The sequence below is a fragment of the Corticium candelabrum genome, chromosome 18, assembly GCF_963422355.1.
Source record: "Corticium candelabrum chromosome 18, ooCorCand1.1, whole genome shotgun sequence".
NCBI classification, from domain to species: domain Eukaryota; kingdom Metazoa; phylum Porifera; class Homoscleromorpha; order Homosclerophorida; family Plakinidae; genus Corticium; species Corticium candelabrum.
In genome coordinates this window covers 3,678,431-3,698,844 of record NC_085102.1, presented here as the reverse complement: position 1 = coordinate 3,698,844, position 20,414 = coordinate 3,678,431, and the positions used below count along the sequence as shown (strand labels likewise).

At 46.7% G+C, this 20,414-nt stretch overlaps 1 protein-coding gene across 1 annotated transcript in view; it reads left to right on the top strand.

The window, feature by feature from the left end:
- Window positions 1-18,349, top strand: part of LOC134193701 (uncharacterized) — a 149,615-nt gene extending 131,266 nt beyond the window's left edge. Inside the window, exons 8-9 of the mRNA XM_062662539.1 lie at window positions 37-18,252; window positions 18,299-18,349. Coding sequence (XP_062518523.1) covers window positions 37-18,252; window positions 18,299-18,349 — 18,267 coding nt within the window. The remainder of the gene's footprint in view (window positions 1-36; window positions 18,253-18,298) is intronic.
- Window positions 18,350-20,414: the final 2,065 nt, after the last annotated feature.

Here is a 20,414-nt window from a genome sequence, read left to right as displayed (position 1 = left end):
GTTTCTACTCTGGACACTACTGGTATTTCGTTTCAGTCGGCTAAGAGGCGAGACGAAGCGGAATTCTATTACGATGTGGTGAAGCGTTCAGCTGCTCCAACTGAAAATGGATTCTCAGTAGAGTTTGACCTCAGCAAGGAAGACATCAACGAAGTGAAGGCTCTTCCTCAGTTATACTCCGGAGGTAATGGAACGTTTGTTAGTATTGATGCATCGACTATCCTAGACTTGAGTGGTAGTGCGGTTCGTCCTGTGCTTGCTTCTGAGGCTTTGGAGATATCTTCTGTTGTAACTGACACGTCAAGCCCTGAACTCACATCTTTCACGTTAGACCTTGATACTGGAGTCGTAGCTGTGACATTTACGGAGACCGTTGATTCATCTACACTTGACGTTTCTTCATTACAACTTCAATCGTCATCAACTGGTTCTGGGGTGTCTGTGAAATTAGAGGGTTCAGTTGCACTTGTCTACTCGTTTGTACACGAAGTCAATTTGACTGCCGCAACACTCAATGAACTAAAGAGAGTAGAGGCAATGGCAACTACTGTTAATGACACGTTTATTTTCGTCGCGGCCGATGCCGTTGAGGACATGTTTGGAAATCAACTTGTCGAAATTCGATCTTTTGCTGCTCTGCAAGCTTCTTCGGTCACCGGTGACGAAACACGGCCACGTGTCGTCGCCTTCAAATTCAGTCTGAACAGAGACAATATTACTCTTCGTTTTAGCGAAACAGTTGATGTCAGTACGATCGACGTCTCTGTGTTGTCACTTCAGAGTTACAATTTTTCACTCGATTCAGTAAGCCATACTCTATCTGGGGGTACGGTATCAGGAGGAGACGGTGCTGATGTGGTGATTTTCTTGAATGTTGTCGATCTCAACGCAATTAAGGCTGACAACTCGCTCTGCACGAGCCAGACTAACTGTTACGCTTACTTCACGTCACAACTTGTTAAAGACATGTCAGGAAACGCGGTCGAGCCGAGATCAAGTGAGTCTGCCCTGCAGGCTAGCCCGTACACGGCTGACTTCGGGAAGCCTGAACTGCAGAGTTTCGCTCAGATTGATTTGGATGCCGGCACGTTTACTCTCGCATTTACCGAGACCATGGACCCAGATTCATTTAATTTTACTGCTGTGCGGTTTCAGAATAATTATCTGAGCACATCTCCCGTCGTTTTGACTGGAGGTTCAGTAGTAAGCCACGACGGATTATCATTTACGTTCCAGATGCGAAACAGTGATCTGAATAACATCAAGAGTAACGCTGGTTTATGCGCTACAGGACCAAGCTGTTGGATAAGGTTTGATAGCCATTTTGTTACTGATGTATCCGGGAATGCTGTCACTGCAGTGAAAAACGCAGAATTTAACAATAATCATCATGCAGCCGCTGTTACTCCGGACACAACCGGGGCAACTGTGAAGTCGTTTGATTTCGACTTGAATGATGGTTCTTTGAATTTGACTTTCGACGAGGTCATAAATCCCGCTACTTTGGACGTCAGCAGCATCAAATTACAGGACGGAACAACGCCATCGAAATCATCACAACTGTCGGATCCACCGCGGTCTGTTTCTCCGTCATCCGGTGCTGCAGACGTTGTGAAAGTCTCTCTTCAGCAATCTGACATCCAGACGTTGAAACTTCGAGGCGTTGGGGTCTCGGCAATCTCGACGTTTTTGATTCACGACGATGCGTTAGCTGATGACTACGCGACTGTTCCTAACCCTGGACGAAACATATCTAATGCTCTACCCGTTAGTGATTATATAACGGACGTGGTGAGACCAACACTTCAGAGGTTCCTAGCCTTGGATCTTAGTACTAACACTCTTACTTTGATTTTCTCTGAGCCGATGGATTTGGACTCATTCAATAGCAGTCACATATACTTGCAGTCTACAGCTACTGGTGGCAAGACAATTCATTTGACATCGGCAAGTGCATTCCGTTCTGATCAAGATAGTAATGGTGTGGACATCGCGTTGGCACCGAGTGATGCACACAGCTTGAGAAACACTACAGATCTGGCCACTTCAATAGACGATACATTTGTTTACATTACAGAAAATGGAGCTAAAGACGTATCTGGAAACCGTGTGAATGGTTTGTCAGCATTAACGGCGTTGAAGGCCGAAATGTTTGTGAACAAGACACTTCCAGTCTGCGTTCGCAGTTTCAATCTCGACATGAACAATGGTGAACTATCTGTTACATTCAGTGGACTTGTTAAAGCAGCAACTCTCAACCCCAAACGATTTACATTACGGGCGACATCTAATGCTGCTCTTTCCCACTACACGCTTCCAGCTTCGACATCTTTCTTACCAGCAAGTGGAGAAGCGTTTGTAGTAACGCTTTACCTAGTCGAGGATGATTTGCAACTACTTCGAAGTAGATCAGGCTTTGCTGCCTCAGCTGAAACTACATACTTGTCTGTGGACAGTCGCGCAGTGGATAGCGTGGATTCTATTGGATTCACGGGACAATGTGGAACAAGTGCCATTCAAGTTCATCGATTTGTGAAAGATTCTACTTCTCCGCGGATAACTGATTTTACCCTGGACGTCGACGCGGGAGTATTGCGGTTTAGTTTCAGCGAGTATCCCGATGCTGGATCGTTTAATTCAAAATCTGTGACGTTGCAAAGTCTGAGCGATGGATCCGACAGTTCACTAGAGTCGGTGAGTCTGTCTGGCGGTGACGCAGCTAATCTTGGGTTGCTTGCATTGACTGTAAATTTGACGTCTAATGACCTCAATTCTATCAAGTCTGCTCTTTCTCTTGGTACTGACGTATTCAACACTTACCTTTCTGTTTTCGGTGATGTAGCGAAAGATGCTGCCGGTCAGGAGGTAGAGGCCATTCTTTCCGACTCTTCTCTAAGGGCTGGAGACGTTGTTCCAGACACAACTCCTCCTGCAGTGACTTCGTTTGCTCTCGACCTCGATTCGTCATCTCTGACGATGACGTTTGACGATCCTGTCGAGGTATCCAGCATCTCAGCAGATGGTCTAAAGTTGAAGAGCCGCGCACTCGGCGATGCTGTTGTGGTTCTTAAAGGCGGAGACGTTGCAGCTGCAACAGGTGATGACGATTATTCTGCGGTGATAACGATTTTTCTTCAGCAATCAGATGCAGACGTATTGAAAACAAGCAGAGTGTTAGCTACTGGTGTTGAAGATACATTTATAGAACTGGATGCTGGATTTGCAGTCGACGCGGTCGGTCTAACAATGACGTCTTTGTCTAGCTTAAAGGCAAGCTCGTTCGTTCCGGATTCCAGCGGTCCCGAGCTCATCGCATACGATTTAGACTTGAACAGTGGCAACGTGACGTTGACTTTCAACGAAGTTGTTGACTCATCAACACTGAATCCGAACCTAATTACTTTGTACGAGTCTACAAGTGTGTCGTCCGCAAGCTACCAACTGATCGCCTCTGACGTTCCTGGTGGGAACAACGCATCGTCAATTAGCTTCACTCTGAGTCAAGTTGATTTGAAAAATGTGAAGAATACCGGACTACTTGGCAAGAACGCGTCTTCGTCGTACATCGTGCTGAAGGCCGATGCAGTAAAGGATGTATCTGGTAACTCTATTGTCGAAATGGCGTTGTCTGATGCAGTGGCACCATCGAAGTTTGTTGGAGACACGGTACGTCCAACAGTTTTAGGATTTTTATTGGACATGAACTCTGGTGTGGTGTCTGTAACGTTTTCTGAACCAATCGACTCGGATTCTATTGATACGGCGAAACTCAATATTCAGAATGATCCTAACAATCTTATGACTCGCGTATCGTTAGCTTCTGCGTCTGCTGTCGTGGTTCAAAATGTAGTCAATCTCACTCTATTATCCGAAACTATTGACAAACTCAAAGAGAGCGACAAATTTGCGGAAAGCCTTAACACGACCTTTTTGTCATTTGGTGAGTCTTCTCTCAGTGACACATCAGGCAACTTTCTGACATCTCATGACGGTGTAATTGCTACTTCCTACGTTCCAGACGTCGTCGCGCCATCTCTTACGTCATACGACGTAAGGCTAACTGGCGGAACTTTACCTGTGACCCTAGTTCTTTCTTTCAACGAACCATTGGACGATTCGGCTGTGAATACTTCGGGTCTAGTGTTGCAGACATCTGAAGTCAGTCCCGTCAAGTCCTACCGTCTTAGTCGTTCGAAGTATGTGGTACTGGGTCGTCAAGTCACCATAACGTTGTCTGATTCGGACATCTCAGCTATACGAAATCTGCCTCCATTATTGGAAGACCCGACTGCCACTTTTCTTGCGATCGATATGGGAGGAGTGACTGATACTGCCGGTCTGTTGTCTGCTGCAGTGTCTCGAGGAGTGCAAGCCGGACGTCACGATTTCTTTGAGCTCACGCGACCAAACCTGTTGTCTTACACTATCGACTTCAATACTAACACATTCACTGCGCAATTCAGCGAGAAGGTGCTTGCTTCTTCGTTCGACGCTACAAAGCTGACGATTCAGAGTACTGCGGACGGATCGCGTGGCAAGAACTATACATTCACCCGCGGTACGGCCAGAAATGTAAACGACACGGCACTCTGGTTTATGACCGACTACGACTTGGCTCGACTCCAGACCATCTCCGGTCTTGCTGACTCTATCGACACCACCTTTTTGTCTCTGGCTGACAAATCCGTTGGAGATACGTATCTCAATTATGTAAAATCTATTCCATCGACGTCCGCGCTTCAAGCTGCGTCGTACATGGCCAACTCCAGATTGCCATCACTAGAGCAATTTAGTTTGGATTTGAACACCGGAAAACCGCTAGTACTGAAATTCTCCGAGGCCGTTAACATTAGTCTGTTTGATCCTTTGAAAGTTATTATTCTCAGCGCTCAGACAAATGCTGATATCAAGTTTGAACTGACTGGCGGAACAACACCGTCAGTCGACGGTAACACGATCGAGTTATATTTAAGCGCCAGAGACAGAGATATACTGAAGAAGACAGCGAATCTAGCAGAGACGGTCGACAATACGTTTATTGCCATGCCTGACGTTGTCTTGACAGACTTCGACAATAACGCTGTTCCGGTCATTCTAGAAAGCAATGCATTCAGAGCCACAGCTGTTGTTCCAGACACCGAGCCGCCTTCAATCGAGATTTTCACGCTAGACATTAATTCTGGTGAACTGGTGATCTTTTTCGATGAGACCGTGAACGTGGCCCAACTCAACCTGTCACGCATCTTTTTACAGGACAACGCAAGTAATCCAACTGGTGTGTTTAGCATGAAGAATTCGAGTCCGGATAACAAAGAATCGTCATCTACGGTTACTATTCAGTTGACTGACTTCGATCTCAACGGTCTAAAAGGTGCTGAAGTATGCATCATTCAGTCGGAGTGTTTCCTGAGTAACAGCCTTGGAGCTGTGAGTGATCTGGCCGGACACGAAATGACCGCTCGTGCAGTGGGAATATCTCCGAGAAACTTCACTCGTGACACGACGCCTCCCAGCTTCGATTCTTTCGTTAAGGTAGATCTTGGTTTGGGGCAGATTGTCTTGAAATTCTCGGAGAGTGTTTTAGCATCATCCTTTATGCCTTTTGCCGTTACACTACACAGTTATCATAGTGAACCGGAATCGTCGTTGATGCTGACTGGCGGGACCATCTCAAGCGGTTCTGCGGATGAAATTGTTGTCAAGCTGAGTTCTAGTAACTACGCTTCCTTGATTAGAGACCGTCATCTTTGCGAATCCAGAGGGTCATGTTACGTCACTTTGGCCGATAACGCTTTTGTAGACGTAGCTGGAAACAGGATGAGAGGTGTTGCAGACCCGGTCATGGTCGATGAGGTTGTCGTCGACACGGTACCTCCTCAACTTGCAAACTTTAGCCTCGACCTTTCGAACAACACTCTGACTCTGACTTTCCTCGAGCCCGTCGATACCTCAACAATCGCATTTGACAAAATCAAGTTACTGGACTCATCGGATGCTGCAACGTCGGTATACCTTTCAAGCAGCAGCAGCACTAGTGATAAAGACAGCGAGATCGTTCGCATAGATTTATCCTCTCAAGACGCCAGTGCGATCAAATCAGCCGCTTTGGGTACATCTTCTAGAGACACTTACCTGACTCTTGAAAAAGGAGCTGTTGAAGACTTGGCGCCGACTACTAATGCCAACGAAGCTATGACGTCACCTCTTGCGGTACAAAAGTACACGGATGATTTAGTGCCGCCCCTACTTGATAGCTTCGTGCTTGATCTCGACAAGAACACTATAGCTTTATCTTTCGATGAACCTGTTAAGGCGTCAGTTTTGAACACGACCTTGCTGACTGTTAGTAATGGCGCCAATCTTAGCATTAGTTTGGATGGAGGCAAACTCTCAGCATCGTCAACTGATGGCGTCACGAGCGTTTCTATCGAACTGAGTCAAGATGACGTCACTTTCTTGAAGACGAACACGCAAATCGGTACTTCGTCGTTCGACACATATTTGGCTCTTGTACAAGGAGCGGTTGACGACATGGCGGGTAACAATATTCTGACGGCATCGGCAGTTGCTGCAAATTCAATAGTCAGGGACTCGTCGAGAGTGGAGCTGACCAACTACACTATAAATCTAGAGACTGGCAGATTGATATTGACCTTTAACGATGTCGTTGCGACCAAATCGCTGCAGCCGGACGGCATACTGTTGCAGAGTGCCGTCACGGCGGTCAACGGTGAGACCTATCAGTTGACCTCAGCAAGCACGACGGCCAGCAGCGTTGGTTTTGTTGTCGACATCGATCTCGGATCTGACCTTCAGGGAATCAAGTCTGTTGACAACCTTGCGGTAAGTGCCGATTCCACTTACCTTCGTTTGTACGGCCACACCATCGACGATCCTTTTGGGGTGGACAACCTGCCTATAACGGACGGGAAGACTCTACCTGTAGGTCTCTACATCCCGGATGTCGCACCGCCCGAACTCAATCAATTCGTCTTAGATTTGAATGCTGGTATCCTCAACTTGACCTTCACTGACACCATCGATCTTCAGTCGATCGATCTGCGACAAATTGTGCTGCAAAATGATCTTACAGGCTCGGTTAAGTATCGATTGTCTGACTCATCGACTGTGTCGACACACGAAAACGGAGTTGTTGTTCGCATTGCTTTGAGCCAGAGCGACCTGAATGCGATCAAGGCAAGGATTAGTTTGGCGACCTCAACGGAGACATCATACGTTACTTTGACTGCCACTTCTCTTAGAGATGTTGCTGGAAATAAAGTCGTTCCGGTTCGTGCCGGTTCTGCTGCACGAGCAGATCGCTTTATTCAGGACTCTACTCCGCCCGTTCTTCTTAGTTTCGATCTCGATATGGACTCTGGTGTGATAACGTTTCATTTCTCTGAAACTGTGAATGAGGCTAGTGCCGATCTGACATACTTTTCACTTCAAAACGTTGCAAACGAGTCGATCAGTGATACCTTCTTAGATTATGCGTTTACATCTGGTGTCGTCATGAGTCCAAGTTCTGCAGACGTGGTTGTGCAGATTGTTGACGTCGACTTGAATGCTTTGAAAACTACTAACGGACTTGCGACATCGAAAGACAACACGTTTATTGTAGCAAAGGAGGAAGCCGTAGTTGACATGAATTCCAATGGATTGCGCGCCATAGTGTCGTCATTCGCGGTTCAAGTAAGAAGATTTACACCTGATTCTACTGCACCGCAGCTGTCTCGCTTCGATCTCGACATGAATACTGGCAATCTGTCGCTGACATTCTCGGAGGCCATGGACTCGAGTTCAATCGTAGTGTCCGAACTAACATTCCAGAACTCTGCAGTAGAAGATGCTACCACGTCTTCATATACTCTGACCGGTGGCACGGTCTCTATGGTAGATGGTACCGTTATTTACGTGAATCTGACCGTTGCAGACTTAAATGGAATCAAACGCCAATCCGATCTGCTTATGTCAAGAAATACTACTTACATCATCGTCACCAACATATTTGCTGAAGATACGACTGGACAGGACATAGTTGCAATAAGTGCAACCAACGCTCTGCGGTCAGCAGCGTTTGTTGAGGATACGACAGCGCCGTCCTTGTCTTCGTTTGACTTTGATCTAGATACTGGAAGAGTGAATCTGACGTTTGATGAAACAGTTGACACTAGCTCAATTAACATCTTGTCTATTACATTCTACTCGTCCAATGCCTCATCAGTGGGCTACACGCTTGTTGACACTCTGGCTCCATCCGAGGACAACAACGTTATTGTCTTGGCTCTTAGTGACGCAGACCTAGATGCTATTAAATTAGATACAACGTTGGGAATCTCACTGGAAACGACATATCTTACAATTGCTGCTGCTGGCCTCAACGATATGAACGGAAATGCGCTTGAAGGAGTCGATATGAGACTTCAGGCGACGACCTTCACGGCGGATACAACATCACCGGAATTGTTGAGTTTTGAGATTGATATCAACACTGGAGAGTTGCTACTTCGGTTCTCTGAGGCTGTGGATGTGACGTCGTTAGCCGTCAGTGAGATAACACTGCAGCATTTACCGGATAGTACGCATCCTATGTTGTCCTATTCGTTGACCAACGTTTCTAATTCGTCCAGTCCCAATGGTTCACAGGTGTTGATACAGCTGGGAACCAAAGACCTGAACGCCATTAAAGCACAACCTTTTCTTGCTACAAGCATTAACAACACTTACCTCCTCATGAGACACACTACCATAACAGACATGAGCGGAAATGAGGTTTCAGAAGTGGCAGTCCCGTTTGCACACCAAGCTCTAGGCCACACTGCCGACGTTCTGCGACCTTCGCTGCTGTGGTTCGATCTCGACGTGGATTCAAGCTTACTGACGCTACACTTTACAGAGACTATCAACATTTCATCAGTGAAAGTCAACCTCATAACCATTCAGGGGTCAACGTCAACGGACAACGTGTCCGTGACTCTAACTTCTGGTGATTTACCTAAAGACCACGTCAGTACAGTTGCTGTGACTCTGTCGAGCGATGACTTGAATGCGATAAAGGATGTGAACGGACTCGCTTCTGATCGGAGCAATACGTTCATTAGCATGCCGTTTACGACACTTACGGACATGAGAGGTAACAATTTTAGTGGCATACTTAGCACAGCGGCTCATCGTGTTAGAAATTTTGTCGGAGACATGACTGCACCCAATCTGACGGAGTTTACGCTCGACTTACATAACAACAAAATTCTTCTTACTTTTACGGAACTGGTCAGTTTGGAGTCTGTCAACATGTCTCTGCTTACTCTTACGTCATCAACGAGCAACGAGTCTACATCGTTTACGTTTACTGGCGGAAGCCTGTTGGTGGAGAACTACACGGTGGTTGTTGTTACCATGTTGACCACCGACGTCAACAAACTTAATGCCGAGTCCGTTTGTTCAAGACGGGACGACTGCTTCCTATTTGCGCCGTCGGCCTTTGTATCGGACACGGCAGGAAACTACCTGCATTCTATAGAGAGAACGTCACCTCTACCTGTGAGTACTCTGGTGATGGACATGATATTGCCCAAGTTTGTTCGATTCTCTGCGATAGACTTTGATGCCGGCACTTTGACTCTTGCCTTCAGTGAAACGATCAATGTTTCTTCTATTTACCTACCATCACTAACCTTGCAAAATTGGTACACTGTACAAGCGACCGAAGCTTTATACAAGTACCCTCTTTCTGGTGGCCGTGTTGTTAGTCCTCATAGCAAAGACGTCGTTATTCAACTGTCGGACGACGATCTTAACAACCTGAAGGCTCATGAATATATCTGTACGTCTGGTGGCAAGTGCTTTGTGAGATTAGAATCGACATTTGCTAAAGATATGGCAGGAAATGCGATCGTTGAAGTTCAGAGCAGCGTTTTCTCGGAGTTCGAGAGAGCGCTTAACTTTACTGAAGACATCACACCGCCTAATCTCGTCTTGTTCGACCTTGACGTGGACAAGAGGTTGTTGACTCTGATTTTTGACGAAGTAGTGAACTCTGTCTCTCTAAGGATACAACACATTTCATTCCAGAGCGCGTTCAACTCGACCGTTTCTTACACATTGCTGAATGGAGACGAGTTGAACACAGGAGAGAAAACGAAGAGACTGCAAGTTAGAGTAAGTGAACAAGACATGATTAATATCAAAGCTCGATTGATCGGATTAAATGCCAACACGACATATATCGTATTCTCAAGTCTGGTCGTCCAAGACGCTTCTGATAACGCTGTGACAGCTCGCGTGAATGGGTTGAATGCGTTACGCGTGTCCGGCTACACACCAGATGCCACAAGACCCGAGGTGAAGAGTTTCAGCCAACTAGACATGGACGCGGGAACAATGTCGATTGAGTTCACAGAGCCTATTGACACGAATACGATCAACTACACTCAAATTGTTGTTCTACAATCGCCTAGTAGTAATAATCGGCTACGTTTGTCTCCTGCCATTGTGCAGTACAGCTCTTCAGACAACACTGAAGTTACTATCACATTGACATCGGAAGATTTTCGTCTATTGAAGCTTAATATCGATTTGGCCACTGATCAGAGTGATACGTATTTCTTCTTGTCGAATGGGACCGTTGAAGATCTGGTTGGCCTCGATGTGGTAGGAATCAGTCCGATGGATGCTCTCCAGGTGGTAAATTACGTACCTGATACTACTTTTCCTGCGTTGATTGACTATACTCTCGACATGGACGGCGGACGCATTTTCATGACGTTTGATGACGTCATGGATGCCAACTCTCTTGAGTCCGATAGGTTTACCATACAAGACAGCAACATCGGTAATCTGACTTCTTACCAACTGTCTGGTGGATTTACATCGAGTGGCAACGGTTATGTGATCGTGCTTGAAATGATAAAGCGAGATCTCAACGAGTTAAAGAGACTGAGAGACGTGGCAACGAGCGTCAACAATACCTACCTGCTGGTGACACCCGAGGCAATCTCCGACGTAGCCTCACAGCATGTCGTAGAGATTGCGGACGGTAAACGAGCTACAATCTTTGTACCAGACAACACGCCTCCATCAGTGGCATCGTTTACGATAGACTTGAACACGAAGAACGTGACCGTGGAGATTACCTTCTCTGAAACGGTCGACGTGACGACTATGGATGTAACCGAAATTACACTTCAAGATTCTGTCAGTAACGCGACTGCAGAGCATGTTTATTCTCTCGTCAGCGCTACGGCAGCGCCAACAGACGGCGCCGTCGTAGTCACACTAAGTCTTGCTAAAGAGGATTCGGACCGAGTGAGACAACTCAACAAGCTTGCAACGGAAGTCAACAATACTTACATGTCAGTGACTAGTAGCACTGTCCGCGACATGAACGGTAACCGTCTCGTTTCCATTTCTGGTCTGAATGCAACGAAGGCGTCAGCGCACGGCGTCGACTATCGTCCGCCTGAGCTAGTCAAGTTCGATCTTGATATGAACTCTCATCAGTTGACGCTGTCGTTTACTGAAACCGTCGACTCATCGAGCTTGAATCCCAACCTAATCGTCTTTCAGAGTGGATTTAATGTGTTGCATACTGGCGTGTCATACAGTCTGACCGGTGGAGTCGCCTTTACAAAGTACTCACTCGAGCCGATGGCGGATGTGGACGTGGCATTTGCCGATGATGTCGTTATTCTCAATATAACGAGACTCGATGCTAACAAACTGAAGGAGATGCAGAGTCTGGCGACATCCCGAGGTACGACCTTCCTTTCGTTTGATGATGCGATGATTACCGACATGGCAGGCAACGGAATATTAGCTGTCTCGAACTCCAGCGGATTCAAGGTATCGTCTTTTGCGTCTGATATGACGACACCAATGCTGGAAGCGTTCGACTTAGATTTGGGCGGGAACAGCTTGATTTTGAACTTCTCCGAAACACTACTGGCTTCGTCTGTCAACGTTTCTCTCATCACTCTTCACAGCAGTCGATCCATCAATTCTACAAACTATACTCTGACGACTAGTTCCGTCAGAGACGAGAACACAGCCGTTGTGGTTGTAGAGCTGTCGTCGGATGATTACAACTATTTGAAAGTGACGGAAGACTTGGCTGTCGATAGAAGCAATACTTTCTTGTCGTTTCCTGCTTTACTTGCTAGAGACATGGCGAACAACGGTCTCAAAGGCTTGCCGTTTAATGATTCTCTTCAAGCGTCTAACGTCATTGCTGACCGTGTTGCACCAGAAGTGACCAACTACGAACTCGATATGAATATGACTATGCTGACCATCTACTTTAGCGAAGCGGTTCGAGTCGACACTCTGAACTGCAGTGGATTGACTCTTCAGAACATGGCAGTTAACGCCACTTCTCTCGTTCATTTGACCGACTGCGAGACTGAAAGTTCCAACGGAAATCAATTGGTAATTTCTATTAGTAGAACAGATGCCAATGCTCTGAAGACGTACACGAACCTTGCTACAAAAGTGAGTAACACATATTTGGCAGTTGACGCTACTGTTATTGAGGATATGTTTGGCAATGCTGTATCTGTGATTGAGGACTCCATTGCGCTCGCTGTTGACTCTATTGCGCCGGATGTATCGAATCCAGAGCTAGAAGCGTTCGATCTGAAAATGACCGACGGTAAACTTCCTTTGATTATTGTTTTACACTTCTCGGAGACCGTCAATGCCAGCACTTTGCTTGTCGCGAGCCTGACCGTACAAAGCACTACCAATGGTAGCACTACAAACTTGACACTAACACTTACCGGAGGAATGGCAGTCTCAGAGAACGCCGCCGATGTAGAGGTGGAAGTAACGGATATCGATGTCGATGAGATCAAAGCCTTGTCACCTCTATTGCAATACAATACGACATCGTACTTGTCAGTGTTGGCTGGTGCTGTTAATGACATGGTCGGCCTTCCATTGGTCTCAATTCCCTTGGAATCTGCAATCCAAGTTTCGGACTATACTGCCGATCTTTCAAACCCGAGACTCATTGCATTCGACTTTGACTTGAATCTTGGTGAACTCGTCATGACGTTCCATCAGGACGTGGTAGCGACAACTCTGGTCTTTGACAACGTTGTGATGCAGAATGCTCGAGCTAATGCCACCGAGTCCTATACATTAACTAATGGTACGGTTACAGCTGCCAGTTCCACGAGCGTCCGAGTAGTGCTGTCGTCTGTCGACTTGAATGAAGTGAAGAGGCTTAGCCAGCTGGCTACTGGCGTTAGTAATACCTACTTGTCTCTCAAACTGGGTGCGGTTCTCGATCCCGCCAACAACCCGTCGCAGATTGTTTCTCTTCAGGAAGCTACAAGAGTGACCGACTTCATGGCTGATACAACTCGTCCAAGGCTGTTATCATTTACAGTTCAGCTCAATACTGGAATAATGAGGCTGTCGTTTTCTGAGACCGTGAACGCGTCTTCTTTTGACTCTACGGGTTTGACCGTCGTGAACAAGCGTTCATCTCCATCCGCTGCTTACACTCTGACCGGAGGAAGTGTGGGAAATAATTCGTCTCCACAACTTGATCTGATGCTTTCTGTCGGCGATTTCAACAATATTAAGAAGATGACAGATCTGATGGTGAACGTGAATGATACGTTCGTCGCTATTTCTGCAGCGCTTGTGCAGGACATGTCTGCTCTACAGGTCGTCGCCATCCGACAGAGAGGTGCTCTACAGGCATCATCGGTTGTTGTTGACGTTACTCGACCAAGTCTATCATTCTTTGACCTTGACGTCGATAGTGGTGTTTTGCTTCTTCAATTTGACGAAACAATTAATGTGACTTCTCTGGCTCTAGCGGAATTGACTCTCTTAGCTAACAGATCTTCGTCTGCCGTCAATTACACGCTTGCTTACACCGTGACCGATAGCTCCGACACCGCTCGACTTTCGCTCAGTCTGGATCCTCGAGACCTGAACGAAATCAAGCGACTTCCAGTTTGTACAAGCCGAGAGAACTGTTTCTTAACATATCCGAATGGAACTGTTAGGGACATGGCCGATCACTCGATCATTGGCCGTGAAGTCGTCGACGGTCAGCGCGTCAACATCTTTACTCCAGATATGACTGGACCGAGTGTCGTTCGCTTTTCATCATTTAATCTGTCTACCGACGTCATAATTTTAGAGTTTTCCGAAACTCTAAACTTGGCCACTTTTGACACTCGTGGTATTACACTGCAGAGTCTGTTTGAAGATCCATTGACTCGTGTGAACTTGACAGGTGGAAGTGTTCGTAAACTCAATAATACTCACTTGGAGATTGTACTAAGTCAGGAAGATGCAGCTGTTATTAAAACTGATCCCTACTTGTGCACTTGGAGAGGAAACTGCTACTTGGTAGTTCGAGAGACTGTTGTGAGAGATACGAACGGCAACAAGGCTATTCCCGTGGAGGAGGTGTCTCCTGGAGTAATAGTTCAAGTGTTCTCGGAGGACGATACGGCTGCGTCCCTGGAATCATTCGACATCGACATGGAAAATGGTAGTTTGACGCTGACGTTTGACGAGCCCGTGGATACCTCATCTTTGTCGGTGTCTGGTATTGCGATACAATCGAGAGCAAACACTAGTGTGTTGTACAACTTGGTGGACAGTACGACAAATAGTGGAACCGGCCGTGTCGTTGTCATTACGTTTAGTGCAGTCGACTTTAATGGTATCAGAGCTAGAGACTTGGCGACCAGTTCCAATCTAACTTTCATCAGTATGACGGGTAGCACCGTGAAAGACACGGCTCTAAAACCTTTGTATGCGAATTCTGTGCCACAAACACGTGCTCTTCGAGTTACTGGCTACGTGCCTGACACCAGTCAGCCGTCTCTGACAGAGTACCACTTTGACTTGGAGAATGACCAGCTTGTTTTGACATTCAGTGAACCTGTCAGGTACTCAACGTTTAATGTGACGAGATTTACATTCTTTTCTGGTGCCACTGACTTCGAAGGACACACCTTAACTGGTGGCGCGATTGTGGAAGAAGCAGATCTGCTCGGTTCAAATGTGATCATCATTCGATTAATCGCTTCCGACGTCGTTGCTATTAAGCTGAATACAAGCCTTGTGACTTCTGTCAGCAACACGTATCTGAGCAGTGCAGACGATGCGGCTGAGGATATGGTCGGCTATTCTCTCGTTAACATCAATCGCCAACAGGCATCCTCTGTGACCCCTTACTCGTCGGCAACGCGCTTAGTCTCATTCGGTATCAATATGAATACAGGACAGCTGAATTTGACCTTTAGTGACGTTGTGACGACCGTTCCTTTTGATTCATCAGCTATTGCTATTCAAGATGCAGCCAAGGCTACTGGGGAGAAGATGTATCGATTATCTGTCGGCGCCGAAGTGACGAGCGGTGCGGGTGGCTACACAATCGTACTGACAATACCATCAAACGACTTCTTCCAGGTCAAATCTATCGATGGACTAGCCACCGAGAAGAACAACACGTATCTTACTCTCCGAGCCGATGCATTGAACGACCACACAGGTAGAGACGTCCAGTCCGTTACAGATGGAGAAGCTGTTGTTGTGAGCACTTACATTCCCGACACGATCAGACCGAGCCTGAATTCGTTCGACTTGGACATGGACACCGGCCAGATCATACTGCGATTCTCGGATACTGTTAATGCAACGTCAATGAGACCCAAGCTGATTACTCTTTTCGGATCGAGCAACGGATCTGCAACCAACGTGACGTTTAAGTTAACCGGAGGGACATTTATTAGATCTAACGACAGAACTTCTGTAGTTGTCACTCTGACACATGCTGATCGGAATAACATCAAGGCCGACCTTCGGCTTGCGACGTCCACATGGAATACTTACCTCAGTGGTCCCAAAGAGTTGATACGGGATATTGCTGACAACGAGTTTTTGACCATATCCGAGGAGAATGCCTTGCAGGTCAGTACATTCACGAACGATACCACCTCGCCTGTAGTTGAGCGTTACAGTCTCGACATGGACGATGGCGTACTGACTCTTACATTCGACGAAACGATCCGTCTGCAGTCGGTCGATCCCACCGGCATCTCATTACAGCTTGTTTCCAACCGGAGCCAAACGGAGAGCGTTCACACTCTGAGTGGAGGAATGGTTCTGTTCGGGACACCACACACCGAGTTGGCCATCAAATTGTCGGATTCAGATCTCAACGCTATCAAACTGTTTGGCGATCTCGCTCGGTCTGTATCTTCGACCTATCTGGCTCTTCTCCCCAAGTCTTGCACCGACACGAACAGCAATCTAGCCGAAGAAATTTCCGATGAAGCAGCACGTCGAGCGACAACGTTTGATGAAGATAAGACTCGACCTTCGTTGAATGCGTTTACGTTGGACTTGGACAATGGAAAGATGTATTTTACCTTTTCTGAGGCCGTTGATACCGATTCCTTGACTATAACTGGAGGTGAGTTGCTTCTATTTGATAGGAACGGAAAGTCTAACATTACCTTTACTGGAGGCTCGGCGGATAGAGACATCAATGTGCTTAACTTCACGTTTGAAGCAGACGATTTTTACGAAATACAGAAGCTTTATGCGGCTAGTACAGACCCACAGCGTCCTTTCATTGTGTTTACAAATGAAACTATTAGTGACGTGAACGGTAACGCTATCCATCCACGCACTTTGTCAAATCCTTTACCGTCTTCTTCAACAATCAATGACACAACACCTCCTGTTCTCAGCGGTTTTACATTCAACTCGAACGATGGGTTTATCGACTTGACGTTCAACGAAGTCGTCAAAAGCTCGTCGTTCATATCGACTAGAGTGACCGTTCAAGACAAAGCTGATTTGCCAACCCATTCGCATCGTTTGGGTTCGAAGTCTTTGATTACATCACCCGACGGCAACGTTGTTCGTCTACAGTTGAGTGAAGACGACCAGGATGCGATCAACAGCAACAGACGACTAGCAACGAGGTCGACGAACACTTACATCACTCTGAGTACTGGATCTACCCTGGACTTGTTTGGAAATTCCTTCCAGTCGAGCAATGTCTCATTCCAAGTGACCGATTTTGTCGTCGATGTGTGGTCGCCGCACGTCGTGTCGTTTAATTTGAGTGTAAACTCGAGCCAGCTGACTCTGATTTTCTCTGAGACCGTCGACGTCAGTAGTATTAACGTCAGTGCTCTTGTGCTTCATAACAACGACAGCATCGCTAGCTCGACGTCGCTTTACAGACTCACTACAAGCAGCGTAGGCATTAGAGACGTAACGAGTGCTGTTATTACGTTAACGGATGATGACTTGAACGAAATAAAGGAAAGGAGGCTTTTGGGTGTGTCATCCAGTTCTACCTATCTCAGTGCGTCAGCTGCATTTGCTATGGATATGTTTAACAACTCCGCCTTGAGTGTCGACAGTTTGTCAGTCGGAGGTTTTACGGAGGATACCATCACTCCGGAGGTTGTCGAGTTCGGTTTGGATCTCAGCAATAATACCCTGACTTTGACCTTCTCTGAGACGGTCGACGCCGGTTCTTTCAATATCAGTCAGATCAGCATTGTTAACAGACGTACGTCGGCAAACGAAATTGTTCGACTGACGTCGGGCCGCCACTCTCGTCCTAGTCTAAATGTCTTGTCGGTAATTGTGTCTTCGAATGATGTGAATGAAGTGAAGAAGTTAACAGACTTGGCGACGACGAGAAATAATACTTTCCTTGTCGTTGACGACAGGCTAGTGACCGATGCAAACAACAACTTTGCTCGCCGAATTTTGGCATCTAGTGGATTAAGAGCTGCGAGTTTCGTTGCAGATTTGATTAGACCGCGACTTGATGCTTTCAATGTGAATCTGACGGATAATACGATTACTCTGATTTTCTCTGAAACTGTTAATACGACTGAGCTGGTTGCCAGCAACTTGGTGCTGGTGAATGCCATGAACGGGTCTGTGCGTTATACGCTAACGGGAGGCTCTTACGATATGTCGTATGCGCCCATCGTTGATATCACCTTTGCAAAGACGGACATCGACAATTTGACTCTCATGACAGACCTGTGTACAGCTCCTAGTGATTGCTATTTGGCGTTTCAATCTACTCTTGTTAGTGACATGAATAGGAATCGTATTGTGCCTAGTGAAATCGAAACTGCTGTAAAAGTGCAAACATTCACGGCAGATCAGAAGAAGCCAGCATTAGCTCAATTCGTAAACATTGATTTCAACGAGCTGACTCTGACCCTAGAGTTTGACGAGACGGTCAATGTGTCGACTATTGACTTTACTCGCTTGCGTTTAACCGAAGGTTATGACGGGTCCGGACAAACGGTCTCTCTTACGGGAGGTGAAATATTGACAAGCAACGATCCCGTCGTGACTATCAAACTCGACCCCAACGATATTCATGCCGTCAATCTGCAAAGCCGTTTGTGTGTGTCTCGGTTTAGTTGCGTAGTTCGTCTCAGAAGTGGATTCATTAGCGACATGACGGCTAACACAAATGCAGAAGTTGATGATTCGCTTAGTCTTGTGACGTCGGAGCTGGCTCAGTCGTTCCAGGAAGACACACAAGGACCTGAAGTGAACAGCTACGATTTGGACATGGATTCTGGTACGATTGTCATCATCTTTAACGAAGTCGTCCAGTTGTCGTCGTTTAAGACCACATCCATAACTATTCAGAATGCCGAGAACAGAACGTCGTTTGTCACGCTTTCTGGAGGCTCTGTCATTACTACTGTCGATGGCACGGATGTGGTGTTTGAACTTCTGGCTCAAGACCTGACAAAGTTGAAAGCTGATTTTGCATTGGCGACGGGAGTGAACGACACGTGGATGACTCATTCCAACAGTTTGGTACTCGATTCTGCTGCAAACGAAGCGATCCCACGAATCGATCGATCAAACGCGCTACGCGTTTCTCAGCATACTCCAGACACGACCAATCCATCGTTTTCGTCTTTCACCGAGTTTGATCTTAACGCTGGCACAATGACTTTGGAGTTTTCTGAACCCGTGAACGCGTCGACTTACTCATCTTTCCTTTTTACGTTGCAAGAAAGCGCCTCAGGAGGTAGCAATTTCAGTCTTACAGGAGGAAGCGCCGTGTCTGCCAATAGTGAGAAAACAAGAATCAGAGTGTCATTTTCACCATCAGACATTCTCGAGATCAAGGAATTAAGTTTGGGGACATCTCAAAGGAATACGTTCGTATCTCTAAGTAGTGGTGCCGTACTCGACACTGCTTCGAATGTTGTCAACGGCACTAAGGCGTTTTATCAAGTGGTTTCATACGTCTCAGACACAACGCCTCCGTCTCTGAATGCCTACGACATCGACATCGATGTTGGTACTTTGACTCTCACGTTCAGCGACGTCGTTCGGACTAACGGTTTGAATCCCGAGTCGATCACGATGCAGAATGCCGCCACGTTTGCCGATTCCACGAGCAGCTACAAGTTGATCGGAGGGTCGACGGATAGCGACAACGGATACGTGGTCGTACTAGAAATGGCACCGGAAGATCTCGATTCTTTGAAGATGAGAAGTAATCTGGCTGTTAGCCTAAACACTTCATATCTAACTTCGACGTCTGAATTGATCAGAGATACCAACGGTTTGAACATGATCGCCATTGCCTCTACGGGACTGCGAGCTACCAGATTCACTCCCGATACGACTCCTCCGGTCTTGAAGGAGTTGTCCATTGATGTTCATGTTGGAGCCATAACTCTGCGATTCTCAGAGGCGGTCAACGTCTCTAGTCTGATTTCTACTCAGCTGGTACTTCAGAATACTGCCAATGCAAGTACGTCTAGCCAGTCCTTCACGCTGTCTGGAGGCATGGCAATACCTAATGACACCGCAGTGTCTTTCAGCCTTTACTTCACAGTTAGCGACCTCAATGAATTGAAAGAACGTAGCGATCTGTTTAGCGGACTCGAGAACTCGTACCTGCACTTTACCAACACGACCGTCTTCGACATGAACGGCAACGCAGTTATTGGCGTCGACGCCGAAACTGCGTTTAAGGCGTCAAGCTATAAGAAAGACCTGATGGCTCCGACGCTTCATCGCTTTACCATCGACATGGACTCTGGTCTGATTTCGCTCACGTTTTCGGAGTCTGTCAACAGCACGTCTCTGAACGCATCGAAAATTACTATTCAAGGAGCGAGAACGAGTCTAGATAAATACAGATTGACTTCAGGAGTGGCAACACCGAACGACACTGTGTTTAGGGGACCCTTTCACGGAGAGGGCGACCAGGTCGTTACCGTTAAGATGTCCGTAAATGACCTTAATGCTGTAAAAGCATTGGTTTCAGTCGCTGCTGATAGAGACTCGACGTATCTTGCTTTCTCCAGTGGAATGGTAGCAGATATGAGCGGAAATCTGATCTTGGAGGTCGCTGACGGAAG